At 44.0% G+C, this 16,188-nt stretch overlaps 1 protein-coding gene across 2 annotated transcripts in view; it reads left to right on the top strand.

Moving 5' to 3' along the window:
• The window catches only part of LOC129858070 (GDNF family receptor alpha-4-like), a 37,792-nt gene extending 23,487 nt beyond the window's left edge, over positions 1–14,305 (top strand). For both annotated transcript variants that reach the window (XM_055926999.1, XM_055927000.1), the window contains exon 9: positions 14,131–14,305. In XM_055926999.1, coding sequence (XP_055782974.1) covers positions 14,131–14,185 — 55 coding nt within the window. In that variant the 3' untranslated portion in view covers positions 14,186–14,305. The remainder of the gene's footprint in view (positions 1–14,130) is intronic.
• The last annotated feature ends 1,883 nt before the right edge of the window (positions 14,306–16,188 follow it).

The following is a 16,188-nucleotide window of genomic DNA, read 5'->3' as shown; positions in this document are numbered from 1 at the left end:
CAGTGGCTGTGAAGTGAACACACCCGTTGCTTCTCTGGGCTCTCACACACACACACACACACGCAACAAAATCATCACGACATTGGCTTTTCATCAGCATTCAGACATTCGGTCTTTACTGTTCGCTGTATCAGTATGTAATTAGTGACTATGAATTGCTGCGGTAAGATCCAGAAGTATGTGTGTGTGTGTGTGTGTGTGTGTGTGTGTGTGTGTGTGTGTGTCCACTGCCTATCGCTGTGGCATAACTTTATGTCCCTTCATTATACTTACCCCCCGCCCCAGTTTGCTGACTAATGGAGCCTTTATTCTTAATGAGTGTTGCTCTTGTTCCTCTATCTCTTGCCCCCCTCATTACCTTTCTATCTCTCACCCCTCTCTTCCTCTCCTCTATTCCTCCACCGGCTTCTTCTACCATCACCTCATCCTCTCTGCTTCAATTTAATTACAACTCCCATCCTCTCCTCCGCCTCATTCCCCCCTTAACCCTCATTCTCTACCTCCAGCTCTCACACATTCTCTCACTCTCTCTCTCTCTCTCTCTCTCTCTCTCTCTCTCTCTCTCTCACACATATTCTCTCTCTCTCAATTCAATTCAAGGGGAAACATATGTTTACATTGCCAAAGCAAGTGAAATGGATAAACAGAAGTGAAATAAACAAAAATTCAACAGTAAATATTACACTCACACAAGTTCCAAAATAATAGAGACATTTCAAATGTCATAGTATGTCTATATACAGTGTTGTAACGATCTGCAAATAGTTCAAGTACAAAAGGGAAAATAAATAAACACAAATATGGGTTGTATTTTCAATGGTGTTTGTTCTTCACTGGTTGCCCTTTTCTTGTGGCAACATGTCACAAATCTTGCTGCTGTGATGGCACGCTGTGGAATTTCACCCAATAGATATGGGAGTTTATCAAAATTGGATTTGTTTTTGAATTCTTTGTGGGTGTGTATAATCCGAGGGAAATATGTGTCTCTAATATGGTCATACATTGGGCAGGAGGTTAGGAAGTGCAGCTCAGTTTCCACCTCATTTTGTGGGCAGGGTGCACATGGCCTGTCTTCTCTTGAGAGCCAGGTCTGCCTACAACAACCTTTCTCAATAGCAAGGCTATGCTCACTGAGTCTGTACATAGTCAAAGCTTTCCTTAATTCTGGGTCAGTCACAGTGGTCAGGTATTCTGCCACTGTGTACTCTCTGTTTAGGGTCAAATATTATTCTAGTTTCCTCCGTTTTTTTAAATTTTTCCCCAATGTGTCAAGTAATTGTAACAATTCCAGTGGTGGAAATAAGAGTCAGGTGCAGAGAGCAGGAATATCTTCAACGAGTGGAATTTATTTCCTTACAGTAATCACCTACAATCCGGTGACGCCACACTAAACACTGGGCGCGTAAAGAGTAATGTCCAAAGTAAATTGAATCACAAAAATCCACTAATACACACCACAAACACGAAACAGAAAAACAAGCCCGCACAAAAGTGAGCGGGCAAACTGGGTTTAAATAACCCCTAACCTAAACACACAACAGGTGAAACAAATTAGACCAACTAAAAAGAAAACAGAAAAGGGGATCGGTGGCAGCTAGTAGACCGGAGACGACGACCGCCGAGCGCCGCCCGAACGGGAAGAGGCACCATCCTCGGCGGGACTCGTAACAGTAATTATCTTTTTTTTTTCTCGTGATTTGGTTGGGTCTAATTGTGTTGCTGTCCTGGGGCTCTGTGGGGTCTGTTTGTGTTTGTGAACAGAGGACCAGCTTGCTTAGGGGACTCTTTTCCAGGTTCATCTCTCTGTAAGGGATGGCTTTGTTATGGAAGGTTTGGGAATCGCTTCCTTTTAGGTATCTGTCCCTCTCTGTCTGTCTCTCTCCCTTTCTGTCAGTGGCTCCTCGCTCACATACAGTGCATTCGGAAATTATTCAGACCCCTTTGTCTTTTTCCACATTTTGTTACGTTACAGCCTTATTCTAAAATGGATTTAAAAAATAATTATCCTCATTAATCTACACACAATACCACATAATGGCAAAGCAAAACAGGTCTTTAGATTTATACAAAATGTTAACTTTTTACTTAAGTATTCAGACACTTTACTCAGTACTTTGTTGAAGTACCTTTGGCAGCGATTACAGCCTAGAGTTTTCAAAGGTATGGCACTTCAAGCTTGGCACACCTGTATTTGGGGAGTTTCTCCCATTCTTCTCTGCAGATCTTCCCCAGCTCTGTCAGGTTATTCTCAACTATTTTCTGGTCTCACCAGAGATGTTCGATCGGGTTCAAGTCCGGGCTCTGGCTGGGCCACTCAAGGACATTCAGAGACTTGTTCCGAAGCCACTCCTGCGATGTCTTGGCTGTGTGCTTAGGGTCGTTGTCCTGTTGGAAGGTCACCTCCCTGACCATGGCCCTTCTCCCCCGATTGCTCAATTTGGCAGGGTGGCCAGCTCTAGGAAGAGTCTTGGTGGTTCCAAACTTGTTCCATTTAAGAATGTTGGAGGCTACTGCGTTCTTGGGGACCTTCAATGCTGCCAAAATATTTTGGTTTTCTTCACCAGATCTGTGCCTCGATACAATTCTTTCTCGGAGCTCTACGGACAATTCCTTCGAGCACATGGCTTGGTCTTTGCTCTGACATGCACTGTTAACTGTGTGACCTTATATAGACAGGTGTGTGCCTTTCCAAATCATGTCCAATCAATTGAATTGACCACAGGTCCAATCAAGTTGTAGAAATATCTCAAGGATGATCAATGGAAACAGGATGCACCTGAGCTCAATTTCGAGTCTCCTAGCAAAGGGCCTGAATAGTTATGTAAGTAAGGTATTTCTGTTTGTATTTTTAGTGAATGTGCAAAAATGTCTAAAAACCTGTTTTCCCTTTGTCATTGTAGGGTATTGTGCGTAGATTGATGAGGAAAAAATAAATGTCATCCATTTTAGAATAAGGCTGTAACGTAACAAAATGTGGAAAAGGGCAAGGGGTCTGAATACTTTCCGAATGCACTGTGTGCTCCTCTCCCTCTCTCCATGCCCATCTCCTCTTCCTCTCTCCCTCCAGCTGCAGTGTGTGTGTGTGTGTGTGTTGGGAGCATGTGCTGGTATGGGACAGAGCAGCAGTGTCTTTTGTCCGGCCTGGCCTGGCTACGCCTCACCAGCTGCTACTCTGCTCACTCTGTTAATAACCCAACATCTTATTTATGGTCTGTCGTTTGTTTTAGCGGCGTCAGTGGCTTTCACGTTCCCAGGTGTGCCAGCACACCATTTAGACTAGTAGCCTTCTGTACATAAGTGTCTTCTCTTTCCCTCTCTCAATCTGCCAAGCCTTACTGCCTATCTGTCCTTTTTACTGTATCTCTCTCTCGCTCTACCGCCATCGATTCGTCCTCCCTCTCTCTCTCTCTCTCTCTCTCTCTCTCTCTACCTCTCTCTCTCTCTCCTTCTTTGTCCTATCCGTTAACTTCAGATAGACCTGAAATCTCTCCTGAGGGAGGACCTGTTAATCATGTCTCTCTCTATCGGTCTATCTCTGTCTCTCTCTCTCTCTCTTTCTCTCTCTCTCTCTCTCTGTCTGTCTGTGTCTGTTTCTCTCTCTTTCTTTTTCTTTTTCTATCTCTCTTCCTTTCTCTTTGACCATACTCTACATCGCCCAGTCAGAGCATTCCCAATAGAATTCTAAATTCCCCCAGCAACATGACTGTGAACGAAATATAGTTAATCACTCACAAACGAGTAAATGAAAAGGTTAGGCACTACACTTCTTTCTTCCCCCTCTTCCTTGTACCTCTTTCCATCTCTCTCTTCATAGTTCACTCTCTCTTCTCTTTGTCTAGTTTTCATCAGAGATTAGGTAAGTGCAGAGAGAAGGGAGAGCTAGCAAGATAGGAGGTGAGGGTTGGAGGAGGGTAGATAGGAGGTGAGGGATGGAGGAGGGTAGATAGGAAGTGAGGGTTAGAGCAGGGTATATAGGAGGTGAGGGTTAGAGGAGGGTAGATAGGAGGTGAGGGTTAGAGCAGGGTATATAGGAGGTGAGGGTTAGAGGAGGGTAGATAGGAGGTGAGGGTTAGAGGAGGGTAGATAGGAGGTGAGGGTTGGAGCAGGGTAGATAGGAGGTGAGGGTTAGAGGACGGTAGATAAGGGCTGAGGATTTGAGGAGGGTAGATAGGAGGTGAGGGTTAGAGCAGGATAGATAGGAGGTGAGGGTTAGAGCAGGGTAGATAGGAGGTGAAGTGAGAAGAAGGAGAGAGATCAGATGAGGTGAGTTGAGAGGAAGGGGAGAGAGTTGAGAAGAAGGAAGGTAAGAGGGCGGAGGAGGAGGGGTGAGATGAAAGGGTACAGAGAACAGAGAGAGGGATGAAGGAGAGGGATGAGGACCAAGAGAGAGGGGGTGAGGTGCGGGGTCGATATCTGAGCAGCTGACATACTGTAAATCCCTCATGCATGTAAATAATTCATAATTACATATCTTTCCTCACTGGTCATCACTCTTTTTTTATCACTTTCGCTCTGTTCCCGACTGTACCTCTGTTCTCCTCTCCAACATTCAATAGCCAACACTCCAACTCTTCCTTTGCCTTTCTCTTTCCTCTCTTCATTGCTCTCCTCTTTCTGATTAATCTAAAGCCTTCTCTCTAATTTTACACTCTACTCTCTTGCTCATTATTTCTCTCCCTCTCTCACGCTCTCTCCCTCCCTCTCCTAATGATAGATCAGGGTTGTTTTGTGATAGGGAGGAAAGGAGGACAGGCTTGTTGTCACTTACGTTGTGGTGATTGATAAATAAATGGTGATGCATGTAGCTATGCAGGACTGGGTTGGGCTGGGCTGGGCTGGGCTGGGTTGGGCTGGGCCGGGTCGGACTGGGCTGGGTTGGGTTGGGCTGGGCTGGGTTGGGCTGAGCTTTGTTGGGTCACATAGGGAGACTGATGTTGCGTTCATAACCAAGTGGGAAGGTGGTATTTACCACACATAACTGGTAAAAATCATTTAGAACGCCCCTCAAACTCATAATTACCAGTGGAAAACTAGTCTGACATGCTGACCTCTGACGTCACCTAGTGAAGAAATTACCTCGATAACAACACTTTCGGCAGTTAAATGTATCAACCAAACATTATTTATAAAACTCAATCTATTAATATGGTTTACTTTTAGTTTATGGTTTAGGCAGCTTGTTGGCCAATAGCCAATCAACGTTTCTCAATGAGTTCAAAGCACCTGAACGCATCCAACTGGTATTTATGACTTCGTAACTGGTAATTACCACCTTCCCACTTGGTTATGAATGCGGCATTAGAGAGAGGAACAGGGGAAGAGGGAGGGAGAAAGATGGCGAGAGAAAGCAGGTGAGAGACAGGTAGGAGTGATGTGAGGCCAGTAGGTGTTTTCATATCTTATAAGCAATCGATAGTGGCGTTTATTCTGGAGCCAACTTTACTGTGGGCTCAAATAAATAATCATAATCACAAAACGCCCCAAGATTGATTTTCATGGAATTATCATTATTTTTTCTTTAGCAGATTTGCTTATTGGTCCTTGGGGGTATTCAAATGAAACACACACACACACACACACACACTGAACAAGATATTTAAGTTTCTGTCAAGCTACTGAACTGAATGACATGTGAGGTGGTAATTCAACTGTGTGTAAATGCATGTGTTCATGTGTGTGTGTGTGTGTGGGGGGGGGGGGGGGTGTATAAGGATGCACAGGTTGACTCATAATAACCGCGGGCGGGTGTATTTAGGGACATGAAATATTGTGTGGATGAAGGGCGGGTTGAATAAAGAGAAAATAATGCAATTCATATCTATAGGATACATTAAGGCTTTTCTTTCATGATTTTTTATCTGGCGTTAGTGCGTAAGCCTAAGCTTTAGGGCCTAACTGCCCGCGCGCCAAATACACACCAATTGCCAAATGCTTTTGGAAACTTGGGCAGAAAAAGTTAACGTTGATCCACTGAGGCAAAAAGGACAATGTAGGAGTTGAATTCAATTAGAGAAAAGCTGTGAAATGGAGAGTTGAAAATAAAGAAAAGTGTGAGCCAGAACAACAGTCTAATGTTTGGGAAAGATGTTATATGGGAAGACTGTGAGGCGCCTACAAATTCGACAGTCACAAGACGGGGGACAAATATGTCACATCAAGGGAATTGTACTGTTTAGATGGGTTGAATTGAATATGAACTGAAATCTGGACCAGAGGTGTAGTGCAGTTTCGTTGGGGCCAAATGAATTGTGTATATTTTTTTGCCATGGGTCAGAGAGGAAAATGTGCAGTTTTATAGCTAATCTCATGCTATGTTACGCATTTAAAAAATCTGAGCTCCTAGAGTGTGAGGCTCTCCTTTAATTTGTCAAGTGTTCTACTCCGCTAGCCAGTACGTCGCCTAAATAGGTGTGCGTTTCTTTCGCCTCTATGTTAGACATTTTGCCATAAAACTGAGATAAATGTTGGTGTTTTACAGCTCAGGGAGTCTTGAAAGATGTGAAACTCCACAAATATGTGTCTTAATATTAACAAGATTTTAAATATATATTTTGATAGACCAAAGTAGCAGCTATCACACCATGTAAAGAAACCTCTTAATTATTTTAATCTTCATAAAATGAAACTAAATGAATTGATGTCAACTCTGTCAGACACCATAAAAGGAATTTCATTTGAACAATTAATGTCCAACAAGTGTTTAAAGGCCTTGTTAAATTCTAACATTTAGAGGATTCAAATATGTAATACAAATCTCCAAATAAATGTTTGTTTTGTTTTATAACACTATTAAATTCTCCAGGGCTAATTTCATTAGCATTCTGGCATATTGTTATAGATTTAGAACATAGAACAACATTTATAAACCAAACATTATCCCTTAGGTCTAACACAGTAAATACTTGAATTGTTTTATCATATGTTGCAGAACAGTGATTCCGATATTTTTTCGGATTGTTGATAATAAAAATGTATCTTAAGAGGGGGGATAACGGAGATGACAAGTCACTGACAGAGTTGACAACCGATACTCAAAACAGACATGTTTTTGCCTCTGAAAATAAAAGTTCAATACAAACATTTGCAAAATATAGAAAAATTATTCATTTGAAAATCCCCCCAAAAAACAACCATTATATCAGATCTTTTTTGACAAAAATCTTACGGAGTTCATGTTTTACGAATTTGACAAAAATGCATTTTTTTTCTTCATTCAAGTGGTATACATAGTAGCAATTCAGTTTTTCCTCATTTGCTTTATGACTCTTAAACCTAAATAAAATTTAACATATTTGAACCAAAATTCATATTGTATTTTAATCTACCATGGTGATTCCAATATTGTTTGTTTAAATCTATCAAAAGTAGAGAACCATACAGGCCATGAGGGGTCTTGTTGTATTACAGTACATGGAATGAGGACATGAATAAAGGGTCCTTATGCTCATTCCTGATTCATTAAGGGTCTGAAGGAGTTGCTTTTATGACAGTTTTTTTATGCTTTTATGACATCTTTTATGACAGTTTTGAGATAAATATTCTTTAAAGTCACAGAGGGCTATTGCAAGAAACTACATATGATCATTTTTCAGTTCATATCCATTATTGCCATTTGTTTTTTCAATTTAAACACTATTTTGAAAGTTTGAAATTGCGATCCTTTGCTCCAGACAAGGGCATTTCCAGGCATACAGCCGACATGGAAATTAATAATAATTAAAGTATTTTGAAAATTCCAAAAAACAAATATTTTCCCTTATAAAATTCACCTACATGTACATTTTAAGATCAAATAATGCAACAAAATCCATATTTTTCTATTTAGAAAATAAAGTTTCCCTTTCGGACAAGGATTGTCCCAACTTTCAAGAATCTCTGAGCTAATTTCCTGCTATTCTACACGTTTTGCCAAAAGGCTGAGAGAAATGTTTGGCTTATGACGTGATTATTTGCTATCTGTGGGGCCCCGACCTCCAGGGGAGTCCTAAGCTTTGCATTTTCTCCCCGGTCCCTAAACGTCCTTGCTGCTCGAGAGAAGCAGAGATGAAATAGAGAACTTTACAAATGTCAACTACACTGAACAAAAATATGAACACAACATGTAAAGTGTTGTTCCCATGTTTCATGAGCTGAAATCAAAGATCCCTGTCACGTTCCTGACCTATTTATGTTAGTTTTTGTGTGTTAGTTGGTCAGGACGTGAGGTTGGGTGGGCATTCTATGTTGTCTGTTTCTATGTTGGTTTAGGGTTGCCTGGTATGGCTCTCAATTGGAGGCAGGTGTTTGGCGTTCCTCTAATTGAGAGTCATATTTAGGTAGGCGGTTCACAGTGTTTGTTTGTGGGTGGTTGTCTCCTGTGTCCGTGTCAATGTTTGCACCATACGGGACTGTATACGGTTTGTTCATTTCATGTAGTCTGTTCCTGTTCATTTCGTTCTTCCCGTTGTATGTAAGTTCGTCGTTCAGGACTGTCTACTTTCGTTTTGTTATTTTGTTAGTGAAGTTCGAGTTTTCGTCTTGTCTTTAATAAATCATTATGTCTTCACAATCCGCTGCGCCTTGGTTCAATCCCTGCTCCTCCTCTTCTGATGAAGAGGAGGAGGATTATCGTTACAGAACCACCCACCAATCCAGAGCCAAGCAGCGGTTTAAACGGAGTAAGGGACAGCGCAAGAAGGAGGAATGGACTTGGGACGATGTATTGGACGGTAAAGGTTGCTACACATGGGAGGAGATCCTGGCTGGAAGGGATCGCCTCCCATGGGAACAGGTGGAGGCACTGAGGAGAGCAGAGGCTACTGGAGTGAAGGACCGGAGTTATGAGGGGACGCGTCTTGCACGGAAGCCCGAAAAGCCCGTGAGTAATTCCCAAAAATTTCTTGGGGGGGGGCTAAGGGGTTGTGGGCCAAGGGCAGGTAGGAGACCTGCGCCCACTTCCCAGGCTAACCGTGGAGAGCGGGAGTACGGGCAGACACCGTGTTACGCAGTAGAGCGCACGGTGTCTCCTGTACGTGTGCATAGCCCAGTGCGGGTTATTCCACCTCCCCGCACTGGTAGGGCTAGATTGGGCATTGAGCCAGGTGTCATGAGGCCGGCTCAACGCGTCTGGTCTCCAGTGCGTCTCCTCGGGCCGGCATACATGGCACCTGCCTTACGCATGGTTTCCCCGGTTCGCCTGCATAGCCCAGTGCGGGCTATTCCACCTCGCCGCACTGGCAGGGCGACCGGGAGCATTCAACCAGGTAAGGTTGGGCAGGCTCGGTGCTCAAGAGAGCCAGTACGCCTGCACGGTCCGGTATTTCCGGCGCCACCTCCCCGCCCCAGCCTAGTACCTACAGTGCCTACATTACGCACTAGGCTACCAGTGCATTTCCAGAGCCCTGTTCCTCCTCCACGCACTCTCCCTGTAGTGCGTGCATCTAGCCCGGTGCCTCCAGTTCCGGCCCCACGCACTAAGCTACCAGTGCGTCTCCAGAGCCCTGTACACACTATATATTCTCCCCCTACTAATCCTGATGTGCTTGTCCTCAGCCCGGCGTCACCAGTGCCGGTACCACGCATCAGGGGTAGAGTAGGCTTTGAGGATACAGTGTGCCCTGTCCCTGCTCCCCGCACTAGTAGGAAGGTGCTTATCATTAGCAAGGTGCCTCCAGTTCCGGCACCACGCACCAGGTCTACAGTGCGCCATATCCGGCCAGAGCCATCCGTCTCCCCAGCGCCATCTGAGCCATCCGTCTCCCCAGCGCCATCTGAGCCATCCGTCTCCCCAGCGCCATCTGAGCCATCCGTCTCCCCAGCGCCATCTGAGCCATCCGTCTGCCAGGAGCCTGCAAAGCCGCCCGTCTGCCATGAGCCTGCAAAGCCGCCCGTCTGCCATGAGCCTACAGAGCCGTCAGCCAGACAGGAGCCGCTAGAGCCATCAGCCAGACAGGAGCCGCTAGAGCCGTCAGCCAGACAGGATCTGCCAGAGCCGCCAACCAGACAGGATCTGCCAGAGCCGCCAACCAGACAGGATCTGCCAGAGCCGCCAACCAGACAGGATCTGCCAGAGCCGCCAACCAGACAGGATCTGCCAGAGCCGCCAGCGAGCCATGAGCAGCCAGAGCCGCCAGTGAGCCATGAGCAGCCAGAGCCGTCAGAGAGCCATGAGCAGCCAGAGCCGTCAGAGCGCCATGAGCAGCCAGAGCCGTCAGAGCGCCATGAGCGTCGAGAGCCGTCAACCTGCCATGAGCGTCGAGAGCCGTCAGCCTGCCATGAGCGTCGAGAGCCGTCAGCCTGCCATGAGCGTCGAGAGCCGTCAGCCTGCCATGAGCGTCGAGAGCCGTCAGCCTGCCATGAGCGTCGAGAGCCGTCAGCCTGCCATGAGCGTCGAGAGCCGTCAGCCAGCCATGAGCATCGAGAGTCGTCAGTCAGCCATGAGCTGCCCTTCAGCCTGAAAAGGCTAGATACCCAGAACTGCCCATCAGTCCAGAGCTGTCTCTCTGTCCGGAGCTGCCTTTCAGTCCGGAGTTGCCCCTCTATCCTGATCTCCCTCTCTATCTTTATCTACCTCTATAGTCTTATCTATCCCTCTGTCTTGGTTTATCTCTCTGTCCCGGTATTATCATTATTTAATATATTATTAAGAGAATTGTGTGGGGGAAGAAAGAGGGTGGACATTCTTTGTGGGAGGAAGTTAGGATGGATTATGGTGGGGTGGGAACCGCGCCCGGAGCCTGAGCCACCACCGTGGTTAGATGCCCACCCAGACCCTCCCCTAGACTTTGTGCTGGTGCGTCCGGAGTTCGCACCTTGTGGGGGGGGTACTGTCACGTTCCTGACCTATTTATGTTAGTTTTTGTGTGTTAGTTGGTCAGGACGTGAGGTTGGGTGGGCATTCTATGTTGTCTGTTTCTATGTTGGTTTAGGGTTGCCTGGTATGGCTCTCAATTGGAGGCAGGTGTTTGGCGTTCCTCTAATTGAGAGTCATATTTAGGTAGGCGGTTCACAGTGTTTGTTTGTGGGTGGTTGTCTCCTGTGTCCGTGTCAATGTTTGCACCATACGGGACTGTATACGGTTTGTTCATTTCATGTAGTCTGTTCCTGTTCATTTCGTTCTTCCCGTTGTATGTAAGTTCGTCGTTCAGGACTGTCTACTTTCGTTTTGTTATTTTGTTAGTGAAGTTCGAGTTTTCGTCTTGTCTTTAATAAATCATTATGTCTTCACAATCCGCTGCGCCTTGGTTCAATCCCTGCTCCTCCTCTTCTGATGAAGAGGAGGAGGATTATCGTTACAATCCCAGAAATGTTCCATACGCACAAAAAAAGTTTGTGCACAAATTTGTTTACATCCCTGTTAGTGAGCATTTCTCCTTTGCCAAGATAATCCATCCACCTGACAGATGTGGTATATCAAGAAGCTGATTGAACAGCATGATCATTACACAGGTGCACCTTGTGCTGGGGACAATAAAACACCACTTTAAAATGTGCAATTTTGTCACAATGCCACAAATGTCTCAAGTTTTGAGGGAACGTGTAAATGGCATGCTGGCTGGAGGAATGTCCACCAGAGCGGTTGCCAGAGAATTTAAGGTTAATTTCTTTACCATAAGCCGCCTCCAATGACATTTTAGAGAATTTGTCAGTATATCCAACTGGCCTCAGAACCGCAGACCACGTGTATGGTGTCATGTGGGAGAGCGGTTTGCTGATGTCAACGTTGTGAACAGAATGCCCCAGGGTGGTGGGGTTATGGTATGGGCAGGCATAAGCTACGGACAACGAATATAATTGCATTTTATCGATGGCAATTTGAATGCACAGAGACACGTGGACGAGATCCTGAGGCCCATTGTCGTGCCATTCATCCGCCGCCATCACCTCATGTTTCAGCCTGATAATGCACAGCCAGTGCTTGACTTGGGCCGGAGCTGTCCGGAGCGCCGTACCGGCACTTCAAATTTTGGGGGAATTTCGTACCAGCTCCTCTATAAAACAAAGTAGCCTATCGCCATCCCAGATTCACACACCAAGGCAAAAAAGGTTGATCAAAGCAGAATGAAGGTGGGTTCTGCATTAAATAGCCATGGAGGGTGGTCAGTCATTTCCTGAGTCTGCTTTGTTCAAGTTTATTTCCCTTAGGTCTGTGAATCTGTGTGTGATTGAAAATGTGCCAACCTCAATTCGAATGATGCTCTGTTCCAAGTTGTCAAATGAAGATTTGTAAGGTCATGAAAAGTCATGGACATTTGTTTAATAATTGAATGTAATTCATGAAGGCATACCACCCTGCATACCACTACTGGCTTGCTTCTGAAGCTAAGCAGGGTTGGTCCTGGTCAGGCCCTGGATGGGAGACCAGATGCTGCTGGAGGTGGTGTTGGAGGGCCAGTAGGAGGCACTCTTTCCTCTGGTCTAAAAAATATCCCAATGCCCCAGGGCAGTGATTGGGGACACTGCCCTGTGTAGGGTGCCGTCTTTCGGATGGGACGTTAAACGGGTGTCCTGACTCTCTGAGGTCATTAAAGATCCCATGGCACTTATCGTAAGAGTAGGGGTGTTAACCCCGGTGTCCTGGCTAAATTCCCAATCTGGCCCTCAAACTATCATGGTCACCTAATAATCCCCAGTTTACAATTGGCTCATTCATCCCCCTCCTCTCCCCTGTAACTATTCCCCAGGTCGTTGCTGCAAATGAGAATGTGTTCTCAGTCAACTTACCTGGTAAAATAACGGTAAAAAAAAAAAAAAAAAAAAAAAAAAAAAAAACTTAAATATGAAATATTATCAATCACTTTAAAATTGACATATCTGCCATTATCGGTATGACGCTTCAGTGCATGTCTGTGTACCGTTGCCCGAGAAGAGAGGGCGTGACATGTCAGCAGCATGTATAAAATAATGAAAGTACAACAGACTAACAAGATAGCCAATTCAAAACATAACTTGTAACAGTTGTCTTGCTAGTTAACTAGCTAACTAGGCATTAATGTAGTTGTCGCCTTTTCACCGGCACTGTAGATAGCCTAAATAAATCTGGACTTTTGGAAAGCTAGGATTCCCCCCTATTAAACAGTAGCCATGGAAAACTCCATCCAAAACGATATTTTGGAATTTGTTACATTGGTCCATTGTTGATTAGTCCATTGTTTCTGTGCTTTGCATCATAAAATGCATCATACAGGGAGGATTTCTGTATTTTGAACATTACATAAATTGAAAACTTGAGTGCTGACAAGCAACACATTTTGGGACTATGTCAACAATGGACTAATGAAAGAAACACCTAAATATAGTTGTTGGGTGGAGTTTTCCTTTAAACATATTCTAAGAAAAGCTTAATTGACAAATAACTTGCTGTGCATAGGTCTCCCCTGAAACATTCATATTTGAGCCTTACATATAAACATGTTTCGTTAGATACCTTGCTTTGATGTAGCCTACCTTATCCATTTGATCCCTGATTCATTGAATGAGGGAATCATTTAATAAAGACAAAAGTATTTGGTTTGTTACCCAATGTTTTATGTCAAGGGTGGCAACTATCCTCCAGGATAGCTACTGGGTGTGCAGGCTTTTGTTCCAGCCCTGGTCTAACCACGTTGTAGCCTAAACATCAGTTGCTCAACAGGACCTTGATATGCAGAATTGGGTGTTTCAGGGCTGGATCAAAAGCCAAGCCTGCATACACAGGAGCTCTTCAGATGGTGGGTTGACCACATTTAAGTGCCTTGATCAAGTGCACAATGGCAGGAGATGGTAGGCCTACATGGGATCAGACACAGCAGCCTTCCAGTATCAATAATGTTCACTTTTACGTTTTTCACACAGGCTATAATCAGTGGTGTAATGTACTTAAGTAAAAATACTTTAAAGTACTATTAAGTCGTTTTTGGGGGGTATCTGTACTTTACTATTGATATTTTTGAAAACTTTTACTTTCACTCCACTACATTCCTAAAGAAAATAATGTCACACCCTGATCTGTTTCACCTGTCCTTGTGATTGTCTCCACCCCCTCCAGGTGTTGCTTATTTTCCCCGGTGTATTTATCCCTGTTTCCTGTCTCTCTGTGCCAGTTTGTCATTTATGTTCAAGTCAACCAGCGTGTTTTTCCCGTGCTCCTAATTTTCTATTCTCTTCTACTAGCCCTCCCGGTTTTGACCTTTGCCTGTTTTCTGGACTCCATTCCTGCCTGCCCTGACCTCGAGCCTGCCTTCCATTCTGTACCTCTGTATCTCTGAACTGGTTTTGACCTTTTGCCTGTCCACGACCATCTCTTGCCTACCCCATTTGGATTGTTAATAAACATCTTGGACTCTAACCATCTGCCTCCTGTGTCTGCATCTGGGTCTCGCCTTGTGACCTTATAAATAATGTACTTTTTACTTCATACATTTTCCCTGACACCCAATAGTACTTGTTACATGTTGAATGTTTAGCAGGACAGGAAAATGTTCTAATTCACACACTTAAAGGGAAAATCCCTGGTCATCCCTACTGCATCTCATCTGGCAGACTCACTAAACACAAATGCTTTGTTTGTAAATTCTTTCTGAGTGCTGGAATGTGCCCCTGGCTGTCATGAAATTAAAAAAACAAAATCGTGCTGTCTGTTTTACTTAATATAAGGAATTTGAAATGATTTATACATTTACTTTTACTTTTGATACTTAAGTATATTTAAAACCAAATACTTTTTTACTTTTACTCAAGTAGTATTTTACTGGGTGACATTTCCTTGAGTAATTTTCTATTAAGGTATCTTTACTTTTACTCCAGTATGACAATTGGGTACTTTTTTTATCACTGGCTATAATAGTCATGAAAATGTGTATGAACCCTTAAATGTGAATAATCAGAGGTGTCTATAGCACATCGTCTAATGGAACAACTTGGAAAAAGACATCTCCTGCACTTCTTTCATCCCTAGACAAGCACTGTGCAAGGCCCCATCTGTACACAATTCCTGGAAATGTCCCAGTTCTTCCATAGCTTGCATACTCACCAGACATGTCACCCATTGAACATGTTTGGGATGCTCTGGATCAACGTGTACAACAGAATGTTCCAGTTCCCACCAATATCTAGCAACTTCGCACAGCCAGTGAAGAGGAGCGGAACAACATTCCACAGGCCACAATCAACAGCCTGATCAACTTTATGCGAAGGAGAAGTGTCGCGCTGCATGAGGTAAATGGTGGTCACACAAGCTACTGACTGGTTTTCTGATCCACGCCACTACCCTTTTAGCTGACCCTAACCCTAACCCTAACCCTAACCTTAACCATTTAACCCAACTCCTAACCTTAACCCTGACCTTAACCCTAACCCCTAAACCCAACCTTAGTGTAAGCCACCTAGCTAACGTTAGCCACAACAAATTGGAATTTGTAGCATATCATACGTTTTGCGAATTTGTAGCATGTTGTATGTTTAGCAAATTCGTAGCATATTCAAATCAAATCATATTTTATTGGTCACATACACATATTTAGAAGATGTTATTGTGGGTGTAGTGAAATGCTTGTGTTCCTAGTAATATCTAACAATTCACAACAATATACACAAATCTAAAGTAAAAGAATGCAGTTAAGAAATATATAAATATTAGGACGAGCAATGTCGGAGTGGCATTGACTAAAATACAGTAGAATATAATACAGTCTATACATATGAAATGAGTAAAGCAGTATGTAAACATTATTAAAGTGACTAGTGTTCTAGTGGTTCTTTCATCACATTCCCAGTGGGTCAGAAGTTTACATACACTCAATTAGTATTTGGTAGCATTGCCTTTAAATTGTTTAACTTGGGTCAAACGTTTCGGGTAGCCTTCCACAAGCTTCCCAAAATAAGTTGGGTGAATTTTAGTCCATTCCTCCTGACAGAGCTGGTATAACTGAATCAGGTTTGTAGGCCTCCTTGCTCGCACACACTTTTTCAGTTCTGCCCACAATTTTTCTATTGGATTGAGGTCAGGGCTTTGTGATGGACACTCCAATACCTTAACTTTGTTGTCCTTAAGCCATTTTGCCACAACTTTGGAAGTATGCTTGGGGTCATTGTCCATTTGGAAGACCCATTTGCGACCAAGCTTTAACTTCCTGACTGATGTCTTGAGATATTGCTTCAATATGTCCACATAATTTTCTTTTCTTATGATGCCTTCTATTTTGTGAAGTGCATCAGTCCCTTCTGCAGAAA

This window comes from Salvelinus fontinalis, chromosome 6 (genome assembly GCF_029448725.1).
Source record: "Salvelinus fontinalis isolate EN_2023a chromosome 6, ASM2944872v1, whole genome shotgun sequence".
NCBI lineage: Eukaryota > Metazoa > Chordata > Actinopteri > Salmoniformes > Salmonidae > Salvelinus > Salvelinus fontinalis.
This window is presented reverse-complemented; position numbering and strand designations above follow the sequence as displayed.